We start from the raw sequence: 12,867 nt of genomic DNA on the forward strand, positions 1-12,867 counted from the left end.
CAAGCCTCTCTGAGCCATCTTGACAAACTTGTGTTCAAGTAAGAACGCCTTACACATGTCCCTCAGCTCTTAAACCTTACAATAAATAAGTCAGCTGTATCTCCACTTCTATGTATCAGCTTTGATAACTCTGCCACACAAACCTCTAGCTTAGCCCTAAAGAACTGGGAATGGAAGAGATGCTCCATCTCATACCATGAATTGACTGAGTTCCTCAGAAGTGTCGAATACAGGTGAAAGTTGCACCTGTCAAAGATTTTGGAAACAATCACAACTTATATTTAGCAAAATTCTACAGATTGGCGAGTTCACCTCATTGGATTGTGAATCTAGCTAGATGCTCCACGGTTAATTGTCCATCTTCTTAAGAGAATAATATGAAGTCTGGAATTCTGTTACGCCTGGGGTAAGGGTTCTCTCTGTCGATTGTTTTTGAATAAGGCTTCACTAACTCTAGGTGGCCAACCTGCCTAAGGCCAAGCCCATACAGCTCCTGTATAGCATCCCTCAGAACATCCATGGTGACTTAGGGAATCTGAGGAATAGGATTAGTTATCGCTTGAGGAACCATAGTGATACCAGTGTATGTATTCCGGGGAGCTATGTTAAAGGCAACCCTTCTAGTTCCTTGGCTTTCTCCCGTGTCTATCAACGACCGAGGAGTATGAGAAGCCTCAGCCTCATAGACAATTGGGTTAGTCATAGTACTAGTGGTCCCGAAAATAATGACGCTGGTTCCAACACTAATTTGTTTAAAAATCAAATTTTTATACAAGTAACATCCTAAATTTACACCAAATAATTAAAAAGCCCGATTAATGAAATAATATAATATTTTTTAATATTTTTAATTAACAAAGATTATTTAATTTAAAAACAAAACATTTAAAGAAAACCTAATACTTTTAAATAATACGATGTATTAGTTAAAATATTAAAAATTATTGTTTTTATTTTATTTTTAGTAAAAATTTTGTATTTTCGATCATTGACCGCAAAGGTGAGTGGTAGTTATACAAATTAAAAAATTGATTTTTGTAAAAATTGTATATTACCCTAAGTTCAGAGGGTAATTTAAGCATTATTTTAATTCAAAACAATAATAAACAATTATTTAATTAATACTTTTATATACAACAGTTGAATTATTTTATAATACAATGATTCAGAAAATAAAAGTAAAAATTCTTAACAATTAAAGATTATAAATCTTTTTATGAATAATTAGGGTCTTTAATAAAAAAAGATTTAAAATGTATAATCTTAGGAAATAAATTATAGTAAATTTCAAAACATTTTGACACGAAAATTTATTGAAAAATTTTATAACTTAAACTGTTGGGTGATTAATAAATCAGAGACTATAGAAATACTTATGAATTATCCCAAGAAAAAGCGTCAAAACCCAAATATATTTAAAGGTATGAATTTCAATAATTTTTTTTTTTAAGAACGAAAGTTAACAATAAAAGTTTTCCAGACATCATTACTATGTATCAGATACATATACACACGTGCACACAGAACAGGAGAAAAAGTTGGTCTTAAGACAGAAAACAACGTTTCCATTGTTTAGAACCGCTGCTTGATTTGCATACCACATTGTCCTGAAGGTTTTCCAGAATTTTAACCACATCTTTTATGTCTGGCCGAAATTTTGGCTCCCCTGATACGCATTCGTATGCAAGTTGAGCTACTTTTAATGCACTGCTTCCCGAATGCTCACCTAAAATGGCAGGATTCAAAATTTGGGAAATTTTGCGTCTGTCAGTAATGCTTCTTGCCCACATACCTAGATGTATTGGTTCAGATTGCCTGTCCAATTCTATTGCTCGTCTTCCAGATAACATTTCAAGGAGAACAATCCCGAAACTGTATTTATCACTTTTTTTGCTAACATGACCTTCATAAGAAACAACAAAGTGACAAAAAACAAGATAAGAGTTCCATTTTTTTTTCTTATATAATACTCTAGTGAAATAGAAACCAAATGATACCTGACTGGGCGTATTCAGGTGCTGCATACCCTAGGCCATAACCCCCCAAGACCCTTGTAGTGACATGGCTTTTACCTATTGGCCCATCCTTAGCCAATCCTAAATCACATAGTTTGGCATTATAGTCCTGTCATTTTTACAATATGAGTAAAGAAAATGAGTTAGTTATAATATTGCAATTCTATAACTCCCTCATAAACCAAATTCAGTAATAGAGCATTTTCACATACTGAATCAAGCAGGATATTCGAAGTTCTAAAATCTCGATGTATTACATCTGCCTTATCAGGAAGAAATGCCAGACACCTAGCAGCACCAAGGGCGACTTTCATACGGAGATTCCAAGAGAGTGGTTGAATGTTAGAATCCCCTGCTCCCACAAAAACATATTTGAGGTCGGGAGAAAACTTGCATGTTCAGTTAGAAGATTGAACAACCAATCAATTACTCACTTCCAAATAGACGATTCTCCAAGCTGCCATTGGGCACAAACTCATAGACCAGAAGTCGATGGCCATCCTCCAAGCAGTAACCAATCAGTTTCACTAGATTCGGATGCAATAGCTGCCCCATGTATCTGATTTCTGACTATTGTTCACGAACCATAACAAAAGTCAACAGAAATAGGCAGATAAGCTCAAATGATGGAGAAAGAATACTTACCAACCATTCTTGTTGACCTCGGTTGTCACGTAGCCTCTTTACAGCAACAGGCATTCCAGTGTCAGGCCCTGGTGGCTTTACAGAAATAGCCATGCCTGTATCAGGCCTAGAAGGCTTTAATGAATGCTCATCAATCCACCCTTTGAAGACAGAACCAAAATTACCTTCTCCTTGATGGGAGCGGGTATAAAGCGGAAACAACCCTTAACGAAACCATATGAGGCAAACTAAAAATATTATCGAACAAATCAATAAACTGACCTCTTGAAGCGCAGAATCGCTCACCGGTCTTCTTTCCAGAGATCTTGGAGTCACCCACGATCTTCTGCACTAATCCCTAATTATCTCTCTTTTGGAACTCTCTGAGTGGCAGAGAATAGAATAACGTCCGTCTCTTTATTCTTAGGGTTTTCCAATCTTATATAAAAAAAAACTCTCTTCGATAGGAAGATATTTTTTAATATAAAATAAATTAAATAAAAAATTATTTAATTAAAATAATATCAATTATTTTAAAACTAACTAATTTATCTATTATTTAATACACCCTTAACTTTCCAAATAATTAGGGTACTATAGGGACCGCAGGAATAAAATAAATCAGGCTACTAATTATAATAAGAACCTATGTAGACCAACATATTCTTATTATAATTAATCATGAATTATTCCACTAAAAACTCATGACTGAACTCCTTATTTATTTTACAATTCCACGACATAATAAAATAATGTTCCCCACGTTAAGATTACAGATGCTGTCATTTAAATAACTTACTGACAATTTATTTAAATCACAATATAACTTTAAGATTGTCGCTCAACTTATTTCATGTGTCGGATTCAATATCTACCTGCAGGGTTTACACTATGAAACCTTATAAGCTTACTTAAAGTGCATCATCAATCTCTAAACCGAGACATGGATTCTATCATTAATTAATATTTCACAAACACAAAATATCTTTGCCCAATTCACCGAGAATATTATTCCAATAATGAAACTCACCCTTTAATGAATCAAAGCACAAGACAATCAATGTTTGCTCATATTAAAATAAATCAAGATTAAGAACAATAATCATTATTTCTAATGTCCTAGAGAATATGTTTAACAGTCAGTACTAAACATCCATTCTCTACTTGGTCCAATTAAATACATACAAAATGTGTTAATCACAATTATTGTTCATATGCTAATAACATTTATTTAATGCAAATTTCCAATTAAATACAAAGAAATAATTGTCAATAGAAAATCATTCATAGCTATACTATTACATATGCATGGTTAATAGTATATCTCTATCAATCTCCCACTTAGACTTATAACCATGCATCTATAATTTTAACTCCCATTCCTTCTACATGACTGTCAAAAGTCTTTGCTAGTAAGCTTTTTGTAAAAGGATCTGCCAGGTTGTTTTATGATGCAATCTTTGTCACTACCACATCTTCCCTTTGAACTATGTCTCGTATCAAATGATACTTCCTCTCAATGTGTTTTGCCCTTTTATGGCTCCGTGGCTCCTTCGAGTTTGCAACTGCCCCACTATTATCACAATAAAGTGTAATAGGCAATTGCACTGAAGAAACTACGCCTAGATCCATAAGGAAGTTCCTAAGCCATACAGCTTCCTTTGCAGCTTCAGAAGCTGCCACATATTCAGCTTCCATGGTGGAGTCAGCAACACAAGTTTGCTTAATACTCCTCCAACTTATGGCTCCACCTCCCAAGACAAAAACATTACCAGAGGTTGACTTCCGAGAGTCCTTATCAGTCTGAAAATCCGAATCTGTATACCCAATGGGTACAAGATCGTCAGATTGATAAACTAACATATAATCCCTAGTCCTTTTCAAGTACTTGATTATATGCTTGACTGCAGTCCAGTGTTCTCGCCCAGGATTAGATTGAAATCTGCTAACCATGCCAACAGCAAAACAGATATCAGGTCTGGTACACAACATTGCATACATAAGGCTTCCAACTGTAGAAGCATATGGAACTGCCTTCATGTTCTCTATCTCCTCAGGTGTCTTAGGACATTGGTCCTTAGATAGAGTGATTCCATGTCTGAAGGGAAGAAAACCCTTCTTGGAATCCTGCATGCTGAAACGAGCAAGAATGGTATCAATATAAAGTGCTTGAGATAAGCCAATCATCCTTTTCTTGCGATCTCGCATAAGCTTAATCCCAAGAATATGAGCAGCCTCTCCCAAATCCTTCATATCAAAACGTTGGGATAGCCAATCTTTGACAGAATTCAACATACCTACACAATTCCCTATAAGCAGAATATCATCCACATATAGTACCAGAAAGACAACCTTACTACCATTCCATTTCTTATACACACAAGACTCATCATGACACTGATCAAAGCCAAAACTTTTAATCGCCTGGTCAAAACAAGTATTCCATGACCTAGATGCTTGTTTAAGCCCATAAATGGACCTATTCAATTTGCAAAGCAAATTTTCTTGTCCATTGTTTATGAAACCTTCTAGTTGCTTCATATAGATGCATTCATCAAGACTTCCATTTAGGAAAGCTGTCTTGACATCCATTTGCCAAATCTCATAATCATAATGAGCTGCAATGGATAGAAGAGTTCTAATAGACTTTAGCATGGCTACCGGCGAAAAAGTTTCCTCATAATCGATGCCTTCTTTCTGAGTAAACCCTTTCGCAACAAGCCTTGCCTTATAAGTTTGCACTTTACCCTCTATACCCCTCTTTTTCTTATAGATCCACTTGCATCCGATGGGTTTAACCCCTTCAGGTGGTTCTACAAGTTCCCAGACTTGATTAGAGTACATGGACTCCATCTCAGATTTCATAGCTACAAGCCACTTATCAGCATCTTTATCTTGTAGTGCTTCATCGTAACAGACAGGTTCAATATTCACTTCTTCAGGGATTCTATCAAAAGCTTCTCCCAAAAGTGTATATCGAACCGGTGGTCGTCTAATTCTCCCACTACGACGAAGTACTACAGGTTCTGCAATCACACCTTCATCTTGCTGTGGCTGTAAAGCCGGCAAGTCCATGACTGGTGGGACTACATCTTGATCATGTTCTGGAACTTCAACATGTCTGTCATCACCAGTAGGCAATGAAATGTTAGAAGCCCCAACATTGTGCTCCTGTATATTTGGATCAACAGCTGCCACTTCAGTTTCTACATAACTCCCACTACTTTCAGGTGGTAGTGAAATGTTAGGTACTGAATATTCAGGCTGATGTTGATTTACTGGTCGACTAACATTTCTTCCACTACGACTAGGCAATGGAATGTCAGCTCCAACCATTGATGGTTGAGGTTGTTGTTCTAATGGAAAGGTTCTAGTTGGTATATTTTCTCCTCTCAATTCATACAAGGCTAATCGACTTTTGGGAATATGGTTTTTAATATAGTCTTCCTCAAGATAATGTGCATTAGTGCTAACAATGACCGTTTTATCTTGAGAACTATAAAATAAACCACCTTTCGTTCCTCTAGGATATCCAATAAAGAAGCATAAGTCTGTTTTTGATTCCAATTTATCTGCTTTCTCCGTTTCTGTCTTGAACTCTTTGAATTTCACAAAGCATTCAGACTTACGGTGCAACAGGTAAATGTATCCATATCTTGAGTAATCATCTGTGAAAGTCACAAAATACTCAAAACCACCCCTAGCTTGGACACTCATTGGACCACACAAATCAGAATGAATTAATTCAAGTACATCATTAGTTCTATTACCCTTTATAGGAAAAGGCCTCTTAGTCATTTTACCTTCTAAACAAGATTCACAGGTTGGTAGGGCCTCCACTTTCAATGAACTCAATGGTCCATCCTTGACCAACCTAGAAATCCTATCTAAATTAATATGACCAAGCCTTAAATGCCACAAATAGGTATGACTAAATTCAATAGGACGTTTTCTTTTCAATGGAACAATGACATCAAAGTTATTAACTTCAGAATTAGGAATTTGCAGTTCAGGTGAAACTTTGAGAATAAAAAGATCATCAATTATTGAGCCAGAACATATCATTTGTTTTCTAAATTTAATAACGACAGAATCATCATAAAATTCATTAAAACAAACCAAATATCCATTCTTGCTCAAACTAGAAACTGAAATTAAATTCCTTCTAATTGAAGGTACATATAAAACATCCTTCAAAAACAATGTTCTATGTTGGACATTGTGACTTCCAGTGCCCAGGTTGCTTGCAGTGAAAACACTTACCCTTAGGCTTTTTCACAGCAACACTTGCACTAGTAGATGCAGCACTTGTTTTAGGCTTAGCCTTGTGAGCATTTTTCTTCTTCTTACCCTTGTTCTGGGCAGAAGAAGAACCTCGCTCAACATTAAGCACAACAGGTGCAGCTCCTTGCTTAATGATAGTCTCAGCAGCCACCAGCTCATTCAGCAACTTAGACAGAGTGAAATCCATCTTATTCATGTTATAGTTCAAACGAAACTGCTGAAAACTGGCTGACAAAGTGTTCAAGATCATTTCTATCTGTGTAGCATTGTCAACCTCAGCACCAAGAACCTCCATGTCATTCAGAAGACTCATCATCTTCAAGACATGAGTTCTAACTGGAGTTCCCTCCTCCATTTTGGAAGTAAGAATCTCCCTTAGTGCATTTTGCCTTGCTGCACTAGTTTGATCTCCAAACATCTCCTTGAGATTTTCGAGCATGTCAAAAGCTGTGTCCATCTTCTGATGCTGATGTTGCAAAACATTTGACACAGAAGCCAAAATGTAACATCGCGCCATCTCATCAGCTTTAACCCATTTCTGGTAAGCTCTGGTTACCTCCTCAGAGGCACCCTCACCGGGTTTTTCAGGACAAACTTCAGTGAGCACAAACTTATACTCCTCAGCAGTAAGCAAAATGTCCAAATTCCTCTTCCAGTCAACATAGTTTGGACCCTCAAGTTTGTTTTGGGTTAAGATGTTTGCAAGGGGACTGAATGATGCCATTTCTATATCATGCATTAAACAAAAATAGCATATCAATAATAAACATTGAATAAATCAAAATTGCAAATATACAACATTGATATCACAATTCAAAAAAAAAATACACATTCACAACATTCATGAATAGCAACCTCGATGGGAGAATTCAACCAATCACATGTTTTGCATATTATAATTAGATAAGACCGGCACATACTACTCGATGGGAGAAAATATTACATCTGATTCATGTCACTAATTAATTTACTCAGATGGAGAGTTAAATCAATACAGACAAATTAGACTAGTTCAGTAATTATATTAAAACATGACATCTTCCGATGGGGAAGAAATGCAAATAATTACAACTAGAAAGTAATAAAAAACCACTCACAAATTAATTCATATAATTAAAATAAATTAATTATAATCAAAATTGCAAAATAATATATTTTAAAGACAATTTTGCAAATAAAATTAACATTTTTGGTTGAAATGTTAAAAATTTAGTGTTCTGGTCTATTTATGCAAAAAAATTAAAATATTCTGGGTTTATCTTGCAAAAACAGAAAAATTCTGGGCCATTTCGCAAGTTTCAGAACTTGTTTGGACTATTTTGCATAAAACAGAAACTATTGGGCCAAAATTGCAAAAACCGAAAATAGTCTAGGCAATTTTAATAAAATCAGAAACAATCAGGGCCACTTTATAATTTAAATAACTTCAGGGGGCCAAAACGGAATAACTGATACTTTCTGGGTCAAAATATAAAACATTAAAGTTCAGGGGTTAAAATATAATAAACAGAAGATCCGGGGTCAAAAAAATAAAAACTTAAAGATTAGGGGTCAAAATATAAAATTTAAAAAATGGAGGGACCAGACGGGAATTTTGGCAAGCAGCAGCTTCTTCTTCACGAAAAAGCCCTAGCCGCCGCCCCTTTTCCCTTCAACCTCCATTAACGCCGCTGGCCCTTTTTTTTTTTTTTTTTTCTTTGCCCCTCTACTGATCTTCAAAACAAAAACCAAAATTTGTCTTTTCTTGCCCCTCTCCTGTTCATCGAAACAAAACCCAATATATATATATATATATATATATATATATATATATTTTATATTAATGCCCATTAAAAACCACAGTTTCAAAAAAAAGAAAAAAATTGTATCAGTTACTGCACTTTTGTGCTACTGTCCTTCAAAAAAACTCTTGAAGCTCTCTTAACCATGTACCAATCAAACAATCAAAACAGATTATAGATACACGATTGAAACATGACAAAATAGCCACCATCATACAGTTTCGTATGGCTCTGATACCAATTGATGGGAGCGGGTATAAAGCGGAAACAACCCTTAACGAAACCATATGAAGCAAACTAAAAATATTATCGAACAAATCAATAAACTGACCTCTTGAAGCGCAGAATCGCTCACCGGTCTTCTTTCCAGAGATCTTGGAGTCACCCACGATCTTCTGCAGTAATCCCTAATTATCTCTCTTTTGGAACTCTCTGAGTGGCAGAAAATAGAATAACGTCCGTCTCTTTATTCTTAGGGTTTTCCAATCTTATATAAAAAAAACTCTCTTCGATAGGAAGATATTTTTTAATATAAAATAAATTAAATAAAAAATTATTTAATTAAAATAATATCAATTATTTTAAAACTAAATAATTTATCTATTATTTAATACACCCTTAACTTTCCAAATAATTAGGGCACTACAGGGACCGCAGGAATAAAATAAATCAGGCTACTAATTATAATAAGAACCTATGTAGACCAACATATTCTTATTATAATTAATCATGAATTATTCCACTAAAAACTCATGACTGAACTCCTTATTTATTTTACAATTCCACAACATAATAAAATAATGTTCCCCACGTTAAGATTACAGATGCTGTCATTTAAATAACTTACTGACAATTTATTTAAATCACAATATAACTTTAAGATTGTCGCTCAACTTATTTCATGTGTCGGATTCAATATCCACCTGCAGGGTTTACACTATAAAACCTTATAAGCTTACTTAAAGTGCATCATCAATCTCTAAACCGAGACATGGATTCTATCATTAATTAATATTTCACAAACACAAAATATCTTTGCCCAATTCACCGAGAATATTATTCCAATAATGAAACTCACCCTTTAATGAATCAAAGCACAAGACAATCAATGTTTGCTCATATTAAAATAAATCAAGATTAAGAACAATAATCATTATTTCTAATGTCCTAGAGAATATGTTTAACAGTCAGTACTAAACATCCATTCTCTACTTTGTCCAATTAAATACATATAAAATGTATTAATCACAATTATTGTTCATATGCTAATAACATTTATTTAATGCAAATTTCTAATTAAATACAAAGAAATAATTGTCAATAGAAAATCATTCATAGCTATACTATTACATATGCATGGTTAATAGTATATCTCTATCACTCCTAACACAGAACCCGGTCTGAAGTTACTTGTTGCTTCTTTTAGTTCACGAAAGCCAAAGCTCTTCAAATTGGGTGACTCTAGGATCTGACCATTTGTTTGCGTAGTTGAAGGCACTGTGTCAGATGAGACCTTGCTGCTTGACTTACTCATATCATTCCCACCTTTGCAAAGACATTTAAGGTTCATGTCAATAGACATTAACGAGTGGTGCACAAACACACACATGCTTATATGATTACATGATTGAGGAGTAATAGTTATGATAGGACCAGTATATACTAAATTTATGCTAAGAGATTAAAGCTGGAAAAGATTAGTGGTGCTTGATGATCTAATTTGAAATGCTGTTAACCATCCGTCATACTTTATATCCAAAAAGAATACTTATACCCTAATAATATGCTATACATTGTTTGTTCTTAATATTTTTATGAAAATAACTTAGAGATCATTTTGAAAGATATTAACCCATACTTTTGGGGATGATTTATCTGCACTTGGACCGTATTCTGAACAAAGACATGCAAATCTGATAGGTGCATGGGGTTTTGTCCATTTTACTAAAAAGGGAGCTGGATTAGAATTATTAACCCAAAAGAGCACAAGTAGACAGCAAAATTCTCTGATGGTGAATAGTGAACCAAAGTTTTTCATTTTTAGCAAGAAAGTAATCAACCAATGGCATAACTATCAGCCAGTGCATAATTTGATATCAAAACAACCATTCAGGTCCTAAAAATTGAAAAAGAAAATCACTTATGTTTTTATACCCCAGCTTTTCTCAGCAACCAAACAGAGCATTAGTTGTCTAATACCAAGAAAGAAATAAATCACAGAGAATTGATTGTGTCTGGCAGTCTAAAAGGCAGGAAGTTTGATAAGAAAAGTGCAATTGAAAACTTACCATGGTGAGAATCACCCTCTGCAGTGTTTGCTGCACTAAAACACAACCCCATGAAGATTGAGGACAAAGATCGAATCTTTACTCTTCTGGAGCACAAGGCTCAGCAACTAAAGGATGGCCCTTTAGACAAAAAGTGCCAATCACTTCATGTTGTAAGAGAAGAAAAGCTAATTTCGTGAATCCCAATCGGCAATAATCGTCGATTGCATTTGCAAAGTTTTGACTCAGAAAAGTCAAGCAAGTCAACCACCAGAGGAGGAGGAGGCGAGGAGCGAAGTAGAATTCTGAATTGAATTTTTCAAAAGTTTAAATGATCTAAGTTTTTTTAAAGGACAAATACCCCTATTTATTTTTTTTCTCCTTTTTTCTTTTATAAACACTTTGACTTTTTATCAGGCTTTAATAAATTATTTAGATCATGTTGGTCAATAATTTTTTAAAATAGCTTTGTACAATGTTAAAAAAAATTTTTTTTTAGTGTTCGGTATTATATTATTTAGACTAACTTAGATGTTAAATTAACGTTTTATAATAACGTCTATAATATTTAACTTTTAGCGTCTTATAAAAAAAAAATTATTCAAATAACTATTAGCTATTAAAATGGCTAATATTATTGAACAGACTTAAAAATATCATTTTTGCCATTAAATGCTACTAAATTAGTAAATATAAGAAATGAAAAATCAAAACTACGATAACGTGAATAACAAAATAATTAAATATTATGAAACATCCCTAGAATGACACATTTTAAACACAATAATTAAATAATTTAATTGTAGATTAAAAAGTAGAGATGAAATAATAATTTTGGTCAAATCTTAAGTGATTTTGTAGTATTTATCTTTTGTATTAACTATGACTTCAAATTGAATAACACTGAATTGCCTCCCTAGAAGACAATATATAACTAGTCATGTATGCCAGCGATGCGCGGACTATATAATTTATGTTTTTTAAATTAAATTGAATGTAATTTTTAAGAAAATTATTGTGATTTATAATTATATTCCTTTAATTTAAATAATTTACTTAGTTATTTTTAATTAAAAAATTTAAAGTAAACTTATAAGCTTTTATATAAAATTCTCAAGTAATAGACTGAAATATTAATTAGCACAATTAATTATTGTAAGTAAATTATTGTAATTCAAGTGATATAGTTAATTAATTATTTTTTCACTTTAAAATTCTCATATATTCAAATAAATTAGATGAGGTATAAGAATATTTAATTTTAATGAAATAAAATTTTAGCAAATTGAAATTAATTTTAATTCTATTTGTCAATGTAACTTTATTATTTAATTCATTTTTAGTAATTATGACTCTATTATAACTCCATTATGTTTTTTTTATACGCTTTTAGTAATTCATTTTTAGTATTTATTATTAGTTTGTAACTCCATTATTTTATTAAATACAATCAATATTAGTTATAATGAAAAAATAAAATATCACGTCATCAATTTCATATTTTAATAAGCCTTAGAACTTATATATATATATAATCAAAGAAGTTTATCTTAATGATAGCCAAGCCTCAGTCTCTCAAATTGACAAATGTAAAGAGAACAGTTATTTAGCTTATGTTTTATATTTTCAAATAATGTGTTTATTAAAATAATATCTGTTAGGTACATTTCTATCAAGATAATGCTATTAAATTAATTTAAAAATATATTAAAATATTGTTGGTTAATTTTTTGAGAAAAGAGCAACGAATCTGCTGGTTGACAACTTGGGTTGGAGAATTGCGGGCGTGTTAGGTGTGTGAAGTACACCAACTGAGAAATTAATATCACGCTTGATCTGACTTCTAGGCTGTTGGTTTGGATCCACGGTAAACACTTCACTGGTTGTGCAATTTAA

At 33.2% G+C, this 12,867-nt stretch overlaps 1 protein-coding gene and 1 long non-coding RNA gene across 2 annotated transcripts; both read right to left on the reverse strand.

The window, feature by feature from the left end:
* Positions 1-1,417: 1,417 nt before the first annotated feature.
* LOC149495750 (receptor-like cytoplasmic kinase 176) lies at positions 1,418-2,335 on the reverse strand. Its single transcript, XM_089722782.1, has 3 exons — positions 2,228-2,335; positions 1,998-2,124; positions 1,418-1,903 (listed from the first exon to the last, which is right to left on the reverse strand). Exons 1-3 carry the CDS (start codon positions 2,327-2,329, stop codon positions 1,545-1,547), a joined length of 588 nt encoding a protein of 195 aa, XP_089578908.1. The 5' UTR covers positions 2,330-2,335; the 3' UTR covers positions 1,418-1,544.
* Positions 2,336-9,883: 7,548 nt separating this feature from the next.
* On the reverse strand, positions 9,884-11,303 carry LOC149495751 (uncharacterized). The gene is made up of 2 exons (XR_016321294.1): positions 10,993-11,303; positions 9,884-10,249 (listed from the first exon to the last, which is right to left on the reverse strand). It is a non-coding gene; the product is annotated as an uncharacterized LOC149495751 (long non-coding RNA).
* Between the last annotated feature and the right edge of the window lie 1,564 nt (positions 11,304-12,867).

This window comes from Jatropha curcas, chromosome 6 (genome assembly GCF_041381405.1).
Source record: "Jatropha curcas cultivar XTBG-Jc1 chromosome 6, XTBG_Jcur_1.0, whole genome shotgun sequence".
NCBI lineage: Eukaryota > Viridiplantae > Streptophyta > Magnoliopsida > Malpighiales > Euphorbiaceae > Jatropha > Jatropha curcas.

What these genes read in the sequence shown, in the direction of transcription:
- LOC149495750 (XM_089722782.1), bottom strand. Translation starts at nt 2,329, where the DNA reads ATGAAAGTCGCCCTTGGTGCTGCTAGGTGTCTGGCATTTCTTCCTGAT. An exon ending in CGAATATCCTGCTTGATTCA is followed by an intron (nt 2,125 to 2,227) that starts GTATGTGAAAAT and finishes TAAAAATGACAG; the next exon opens with GACTATAATGCCAAACTATG. An exon ending in ACCTGAATACGCCCAGTCAG is followed by an intron (nt 1,904 to 1,997) that starts GTATCATTTGGT and finishes TTTCTTATGAAG; the next exon opens with GTCATGTTAGCAAAAAAAGT.